Consider the following 8,973-nt stretch of genomic DNA (forward strand, 5'->3'; position numbering starts at 1 on the left):
TTATTGCTCTATGACTGGTGGCTTGTAAACAAGTCAGAAGTCACAAGTCAGGCACGTGCCTTTAATTAGTTTCAATCAAATAGCCGAGAAATCACATGTATAAATTATGGACCCGTCGGGCGATTTCTGTACCTTTCTTATTCGAACTTTTTCAGCAACAGTGAGTAGTAACGTGACTGTTTGGGCAAACATATTTGTCACATTAATGACGCAAGAATGTTTGCCTGACAAGCTGGAAAAGGGACAGTTTTACGGCTGGGCGAAATGTGTCATTAAAGCGACAATTTACGCACTGTGAGGTTTCGGGGCTTGCGAACGAGAGAATTGATGATGTGACTCGGGAAAATCCAGCGAATATCATACATATGCTCATAAAATTGCACATCATAAAGGGTGCAGTTAAAACGTCTTTAGGGTCCGTAAATCGACGGGTTAGCCTGACTTAACGGCGCACGCAACAATGTAAACAGAGATCGGGTCGATTAGCGACTGGGATAGCGAAGGATTCACCATGGTTATCTGCATATTTATTGCATTTATTAATGTAATTCAATGGAGAACTATGTTGGCCTGCATATATATTCATATCTGTATATTCAATGCAATATTCTTCACATTCTATCTTCCCGACGGAATCGCCGCTATTTGTATGTTTAGGTGTGAGTTGGGTTGTGTGTTTTCGTGGTTTTTTGTTTAACATTATCGCCATTTCTAATGCGTAGTCTCAATTATGATTTCGTGCGTATCCAGATCCGGCACGGCGAACTTCATGGGCAAATAGTCGTCTGGATGCATGTGGGACATCTGGTTTACCTCCAGCTGAGCCCTTTCGTGGTCCTCATGGCACTTGGTTTCGTGCTTCTCATAGTCAGCGAAGGTATCGAAGATGGCCCGACACACCATGCACTCGAAAAAGCTTCTGAAAATGGAATGCTGTTATTTCGGTAGTTCACAACAAGGAAACGTAGAAGGATCAAGGATTGTTATGAGGCTATTCAATATGTGTAGCATAAGTTAGAACTGTTTGCTGACATATATTACTTTATATGTATATATACACTACCTATACTTTAAAAACGCATATAGTATTGATTGCTTATAAAAGGAAATAAACAGAGCTTCGCACTCTGAACAGCGCCAAATCTAATCTAGCCCGTCAGTAATCAGTGCCGAATAGACAACTTGAGGTAGGTCTGAACAGGTTGATCTAATCAAAGGGCACCTTGATCTTCTACAGCCGGCAAGTACTTACGGTTTCTGCTCCGCCTCGAGCCGTTCCCTGGCAAGGGCCGCAGCCGCCTGGATGGAGGCGGGCACGTCCACATCGACGCCCTCCTTAATGTGCGACTGCAGGTGGCGCTTGAAGTTGGACAGCTGGGTGAAGCCCTTCTCGCAGTAGTTGCACTGGTAGGGCTTGGCGTTGAGGTGGCCTAGCTTGTGCTTCTTGAGGTTGACCAGCTGGGAGAAGTACCTGCCGCAACGCTGGCAGCGGAAAGGCTTCTCGCCTGTGTGTGTCATCTTGTGGCGCTTCATGTTGCTCTGCTGGGTGAAGGACTTGTTGCAGAAGTTACAGGTGAAGGGCCGCTCCCCACTGTGCACCGCATAGTGTCGCTGCAGGTTCACAGCCTGGGCAAAGGCTTTCGAGCAGATATTACACACGAAGGGCCGCACATCGTTGTGCACCTTCATGTGGCGATCCAGGTTCCCAGAATTGCAGAAGCTCTTCGCGCACAGCTTGCACTCGTAGGTGGTCTTGTTGTGGTTGTGCACCTCCTGTCGATGTAACGTCTGATCCCGCTTGCTCTTGAAGGTCTGCGTCGATGGATAGTGGTTAGATCAGGGTAATAGGAGACATTTCCCAGAAACTTACTCGGTCGCAGCGCTTGCAGCTGAACTGATTGGCCACCGTCTCGTCGAATTCTACCTCCATGCCCGCCATTTCGCCGTTGGCTAGCACATCGACTCGATCCGATTGGGAGTTCTCAAGGAGTGGACATCGAAAAATGGCAGGTCAGGTGGCGAAAAACTCACTTTAATTAACTTATTCTGTAACTCTGCAGATTTTCGCGTCCAGAAAAAAGTCATATGGTGGCCCAGAGTGACCGTTTGTCGCGAAAGAATATACTAGATTTAACGAGTACCGCTAGAACTGACAATGCACCTGAATTCAAAACAATTACTTTGTTTTACAGGTACTGTTTTTTTTTATTATGCGAATTAAATTTATTAACATACTCTAGATAGCAAAATTACGTAAATTTATTTAGTAAGTATTGTTTATACCTATTGTCAGGAACGGTGACTTGTGCCTGCTATTCGTTACCAACCCCAAAAAGTGACCAGTGACAACAGCGATGTTCCATCTCTAGATAATCATAATGCGTTAGTGCATTTTCCCGAGATGCTGAGATAAATAGAAATTAATTTCGGAAAAGCGACTTTCTTTTGTTTACCACCATGGCCACCTACTCCAATCAGCACTGGCTGCTCTCCCATATCCGCAACTCCTTCATATCCACAGACGACACCGGAATGTGCGAGACGGTGATGCTGAGCGATGACATGCCCAAACACTATTTGCGAATATTCGGTAACTCGGGCGCTGGAGGAGATCACTATCATTGGCGACGGTCGCACAAGTCAGCGCCGACGGGGGTTGGGACAACGCCGGAGCGGAACACCCGTCATCCGGATGCACCACTCCAAGATGTGGACTTCATTTGCTATCCGGGACTTGACCTCAGCGACGACGAGGAGGACATGTCCACGCACTCCTTCGACATCCAGATGTATCCGGAGGTGGGCGCCCATCGTTTTCGCTCCAACACTGCCCAAAAACTGGAGAAACTGGATATTGCCAAGCGAAGGGCTGCGCGCATCAAAAGTGTCAACTACCAGGAGGAAGTGCAGCCACCGGACAGCGATGATTTCTTCAGGCGCAAGGAGCTGCCCCCCAGCAAAGCTGAGCCAGCTAAAAAGGAACCGAAAGCCAACGACGATGAGCTGTCAGATGAGGGTGTTCAGAGCCAGCTCACTGAACAGTTGGCGAAAAGTCCCAAGCAAACACAGAATCGCTTCATTGAATTCGCCCGCTTCGATGGCACCTCTCAAGTGGGTATGCAAACGAAAAGGATCAACGTGTTTTTAAATATGCTTCCCGAGCCGGATCGCAACTATCCGTTGAAGATCTGCGTCGTAGCCACTGCCAAAATCCAGGAGGTCATTGGTTATGTCTGCTACAAGACCTCTTTACAGTATCCCGACGTTCCTTTGAAGTCCCTGCAGCATTACGCTTTGTATATGACAGAGGATAATGACGATATGGAGGACTTCCCACCCTTGGACAATCGCGAACCCTGCTCTAAGTTTGGCTTCTCCCAACTGACCCTCGCAGAGCGTAGGCCATTAGCTCCAGTGACCAGAGTTGATTACCACAATCAGCTGGGCAGCAAATCCATGACTTCCGTGGAGGACAAGACGGCTCTGGCCGAAGCGGCTGTCAAGGCACTGCAAAATATTAACCTTAATGGCGGAACTAGTGATCCTGGAGGAGCAGGAGGAGGAGGAGGAGGCGATAGTCCACACGACAATGTAAAGGAGTACGAGAAGCGCCTGCTGAATCATAATGACATGCTGGAAGCACCCATGCATCGTACTTTCCGCCTGAACATCATAGACAAGAGGTTCTTTAAGTCCGATGTGACACTGGGAATATCTGGTGAGAGAATAGAGATCGATCAGTACAAGAACGCCAAGTTCTGGCCGCAGAAGAAGCCCGTATCCACGCCAATCGACTTTGTGGCCCACTGCGAGATTTTGGAGCGACGCCACTTAAAGGCTTTGTTGCGCATCTGGCTGAAGTCAAACTCCTCCTCCCCTTCCTTCTCCACGGGCTGCACTTCGGCACAGATCAATGCCAGCGTAACCACCCTAAATGCGGGAAGCGGCAGTGCAGGAATTGCCCACTCGCCCAACAGTCCGGGTCATTCCTCTGGACTCTTTTCCAGCAGCAATATTCGCTTTAAGCACTACGACTTCGACACGGACACCCACACGGCGGAGCAGATCCACAACAAGCTGAACTGCATACTCGAGATGCGGTCCAGCGATCTGAGGCGCGAGTTCCTGCTGCAGCGCGATCGGAAGCAGGAGAAGAGGCAGCTGAAGTTGTAGTATTTATTCCTATGGCAGCGGCTGCTGCTCGTGTGCCTAGCAGGCGGGCTACTGCCACTGCCGCTGCAACGCCTCCGCCTACATCTCCGCCTCCGCCACCTGTTCGATAAGTTGTATTAGTTGCTAACTAAAGATTGTGTTACACATGTTTGCCTAGCCCGTAAGTATTTATTGAACTCACCTAACTACGAAGCCTGGTCCTGAAAATAAAATTGCTAAAAACTCACTTAAAATCGAAATTGTTGTGCATTTGGCTTCCGCCTTGCTGCTGGCGTTTTCAGTGCGGTTTTGACACGATTCACGAGCGATTTGTTGGCGTTTTTAGCAGTATATCTGGTTTTTATTTCCGTTTTTCTCGCTCTACCCACGGCAATTGTCTGTAATCAATGTGCAATTAATCGCACAGCCGACCAGACGGGGACGAACCTAACCGTTCGTCGTATTACTGCATATTGTTTTCGGCTTGGAAGTTTATTTTTAGTTTAGCAATGCCAACGATGAATGGGTTGGGTCTGGGTCGCCAGCCAGCAGCTGTGGAGCAGTCGAGAATAATGGCTAACTGCCGTTAGACGATCGTTGCATGCATATGCATCTGCATCAGCATTAGCGGCGCACAGACTAACAAGCTTGCAGCGCATTCTAAGGCCAAGGTTAGCGACTCGAAATCACGCCAAAAAGCGCGACATTTGAGGCCGTTCGTCTGATGCCGATGATGATGCTGTTGGCGTGACCAAATCGAGGCAACTGTCAGCTCTCGATTTATGGCCAAGTGAATCACACTGCAATGGGGATGCAATTCCCCGAGGAAGTGGTTAAGATGAGACCTAAATTCAGCATCACTCATACGCCCCATAGGCCGAAAAAAAAAACCAAAAAAGTGACTAACAAATGGCAGCGATCTCAAATAGGCGATAAAATAAAAGGAAAACGCCTATTTTCATGTTCGATATGTCCAGTCAGTTGGGGTTAAATGATTTATGCCTATCTGATGCAGCCTTGACAGAAACTCTGGCCCATTCTTTTGAAAGACAAATTTGAATATCGCAGACAATTTGTCAAATACATTGGTATTTATAGTTGGGATTGAATTTATTATCGGCAAGTGCGTCGCCTTCGAATTGTTTGTTTTGGTTCGTACGGCACTACTTCACTGAATTTCACCGAAAGCAGCATAGTTATCAGCTAATTTGCCTAAGCAAATTCAGCAGAGGCGGCTAATTTCGACAAGGATGCGACTGCGCCTAATTGAAAGGCAATAAATGCATTAAAACAGCGACAGCCTTGACATTGAAATTGAATGACAAACAGCGAAAAGTTCACTCGATATGAAAGTTGCCAGGCATTATGCGATTTTATATGCCACATATATATATGTATATGGTATATGTGGTGTATGTGGTAGGCGGGGCAAGAAACTTGGCACGCATGTGAGCGGATTTTCACTGCGAAAAAAAATGGAAAAACACAAAAGTGAGCGGACCTCGTTGTCAATTTATCAATTGCATAAAATAATAGGCCTAGGCGCATAATTTAATGTCGCGTTTGTTGCCATTTTTGAAGGCCGCCGCGCAGTGCGCACATATGTACTCGTGTGTGCGAATATTCAGCTATCTGAACAGAGATACGTTTTTCATTCTCTGCGGCTACACATGCAGATTAATCGCTGGAAAATGCATTTTGCGCCTGAGTCACGCAACCGGACCGAAAAGTTCGATCCATTATGATAGCCGAAAGATACGGCAGCTAAACTTCCAATTATACGTATTGCTGGGCAACTCATAAACGGCATTAAGTTATCACTGATCGGCATACTCGTACGTATACTTAACTTTTCATTGCTGTACACTTTCAGATTCGCTTCCGTTTTGCGATGTTTGTTTTCCATATGCTGTGGGAACTTGTACCGTGTTCGGGAAATTAATTGAGCTATTATGGCATTAATTTATGGCATACTGCCCAACGGTAACTTGCATGCTGCAAATTGCTAGAATAATTCCACAATTTCATAGATCACAGCTCCCTTTCTGCTTTGTTTTTGTTTTCGTTTTTTTTTTTTTTTTTGTTCTTTCTACATCAGAAACAAACTGGCAGGCCATAAAAGCTATGTCGGTCTTTTCATTATGGCCACAACATTTTGCACATACCAAAGACCCGGGGACCAACCCACACGGCGACAGGCGTTGTCTGCCCCAATGCGTTGCACGCACCAAAAACCAAAAATTAATACAAAAAAATCGGGGACCCACAACTCGCAAATCGCTTGCCATTTTAATTGCACAACTTAGGGGATTGCAAATATTTTTTTTTGCCAAATTGTGCCCAGCCCCACACATGAAAAAACTATATGAGCATTCCAACTGCTTCTTTGCAGGTGAAACTTTAATATAAATACCTCTTAAAGATAATATTACTTAACACTCCATTGCAGAAATCACATACACATAAGTGCAATTGGTTTTACTGCTTCAGAATTTATTCTGTTTTTGCACTTAAGAATTTAATATCGACTTGGCTTTTAAATATAGGAGTAATAGATGTATCTAGATGTTAAAGCCACTTATGAAGTTTTTTTTTTTGTATTATCCTGGATATCCTCGACACCCTTTAACGATTTAATAAGTGGAAGGAGGCGTTCCCGACTGCTTAAGTGAATATATTCTTGGATTTCTACAACTTCCACGCATCAAGTGCGAGTAAGGGGTATCTGATAGTCGAGCTGCTTAGTTTCAGCGTTCTCCCTGGCTTTATCTGCACAGCTTGTTATTCTCCTCGAGACATTTGTAACCCAATTCTGTCGCTCGGGAAAGGAGGCAAATGCACTTGGCGATTTCCATTCCGATCTGAGGCGGCTTAATTAAAAGCGTGCTGCACAATGGCCACGCATTCGAATAAAAAATATGCTATATGTAACGCCATGCCTGGAGGTCAGCCATTCGTTCTCCAACCTGTTGCATCCCCATCCACTCCTCGTGTCCACTTCCAGTCCAGTCCAGTCCAGAATCGCGGCACAGTCGCCGGCGGCTGAATCGTCTTCCTGCCTCCATCGGCGATAAATTGTGCTGGCATCAGCCTCTGCCAAGGTCGCTTCCTTAATGAAGTGCCGAAACTTGGGCTCGTTTCGTTGCAGGCACTTGACTTGGAACTGGTTTTCGGGCACCGCTCTCAAGTGGATGCCACCACCAGATGCAGGTGGTGATTGCCACTTACACGGCGAGAAATGAGTTGTCATTTGCATCGATCATGAAATATTCTTACTCTCAACTTGGTTCGGATTATCTTTTAGTTTATTATGTAGGAAATGCATGTGACTTAGTTCTTTATAAAATGCATACAGAATATGTTTATTTTCTTGCAGTGCTGAGCAAAACAAGCCGAAGGTTGCACTGCCCTTGTCCCGGACCTGTTTCCTCGTCTGGTTTCTGCCACTGCCATCCCGATAAAAGGTTCTGAATTATGTAATCCCGAGCTGGAGTGGAGTGCAGTGCCTTTGTGTGCGGATTCTCATGACCCACTTTTGTGGCCATCCATGCAATTTGCAGCCATAAATCCGTTTAGCCAGACGCGCAGGATATGCGATCATAACTCATCAGCATTGCATAATGCAAGGAAAATAGCTGTAGCATTGAACTTGAGGTGAGTTAAACTGTCGTATTTATGTATTGCAATCTAATGAGCTGAAAAGGTGATTAAAATATATCAACAGCTGCATGCTGCAAATGAAATGCGGCAAGCTCCATTTCGGATATCTAAGCTGATCGGTGCTGACAGCCAAGTCTGGGAAGTCTTCCCACTCGAGACTCGAAAATCTCCGGGGCGCAACTGAGTTTTTCGCGTAGGCTCAACAGCATGGCAGCGCGTGCAAAATGTCAACAGAAGGACAAACTTCAGCTAACAATTGCCAACAATTGCTAATGTGCCCCGATCGCAAGCAGAGCTATAGATCGGCCAGAGCTATAGATCGGTGACCCTGAACGCACTAAGTGCAAAAAGCAAATAAACGCTAGATAAAGGCAAATAAATGCGTGAACAAAGCAAACCAACAACAATGCAGCATAAGGCTTCGAAATTGGCTTTTAGAGGCAATTTGCTGGCTCCCTACATTTTGGTTTTTTTCATTTTTATACTATATGTTACTCTTGAATTGACCTACCTCAAATGCTAGCACTTCCTGGATTATTTGCAGCTTTGGGACGGCAATCAAACGAGTTGGATTAATCGATCTTGGAGGGACACGCCTGCCCGACAAAGCGGAGGGAAAAAAACGAAAAATATCAAATCATAATTTTGATTTGTATTAAATAAATCATTTGCCATTTGCGGTCCGCTACCAGGCCCATAAACAATAAAACTCTTGATTTCTTATTGTTGCGTTGCCAGTTTGGCAGTGTGTCAGTGTGTCTCTTACCGCAAGGTTGCAAGATTTTTTCCTTTTCGCTATTCATTTATCTTTTTCTTTTTACTTTTGTTTTTTTGGCAACATAATTTACTTGTTGGCAAATCAAATTGTAGGGGGAGCTCACGCTACAATTCGAAATGAAATGCTTGTCGTCAATTGGCAAATTAATGAGCATTTGATGGCCAGTTGACCTTATGTCAAGTATACGCCGCGTGGCCCGCCGCTGAGGGGCAACAGGCAAAGGCACTGGCACACAGGCAGCACCTTGTAATTGGATTGAAAACGTTTGTTCTCGTTCTGTCCCGCCTTTGTCTTGTATAACTTTATCAGTTTTTTTGGGTAAACAATGGCCTGGGGACGAGGGGTCGCCCGCTGATGCAACACAGTGTTTCATAAAAGTCAGA

At 45.6% G+C, this 8,973-nt stretch overlaps 2 protein-coding genes across 2 annotated transcripts; one reads left to right on the top strand and one right to left on the bottom strand.

The window, feature by feature from the left end:
* Positions 1-520: 520 nt before the first annotated feature.
* Positions 521-2,106, bottom strand: LOC6530385 (zinc finger protein 239). The gene is made up of 3 exons (XM_002091275.4): positions 1,871-2,106; positions 1,253-1,812; positions 521-919 (listed from the first exon to the last, which is right to left on the bottom strand). Exons 1-3 carry the CDS (start codon positions 1,937-1,939, stop codon positions 712-714), a joined length of 837 nt encoding a protein of 278 aa, XP_002091311.1. The 5' UTR covers positions 1,940-2,106; the 3' UTR covers positions 521-711.
* Positions 2,107-2,365: 259 nt separating this feature from the next.
* LOC6530386 (stress-activated map kinase-interacting protein 1) lies at positions 2,366-4,406 on the top strand. Its single transcript, XM_002091276.4, has one exon. It carries the CDS (start codon positions 2,458-2,460, stop codon positions 4,171-4,173), a length of 1,716 nt encoding a protein of 571 aa, XP_002091312.1. The 5' UTR covers positions 2,366-2,457; the 3' UTR covers positions 4,174-4,406.
* The last annotated feature ends 4,567 nt before the right edge of the window (positions 4,407-8,973 follow it).

This window comes from Drosophila yakuba, chromosome 2R, assembly GCF_016746365.2.
Source record: "Drosophila yakuba strain Tai18E2 chromosome 2R, Prin_Dyak_Tai18E2_2.1, whole genome shotgun sequence".
In the NCBI taxonomy this organism is placed as follows: Eukaryota; Metazoa; Arthropoda; class Insecta; order Diptera; family Drosophilidae; genus Drosophila; species Drosophila yakuba.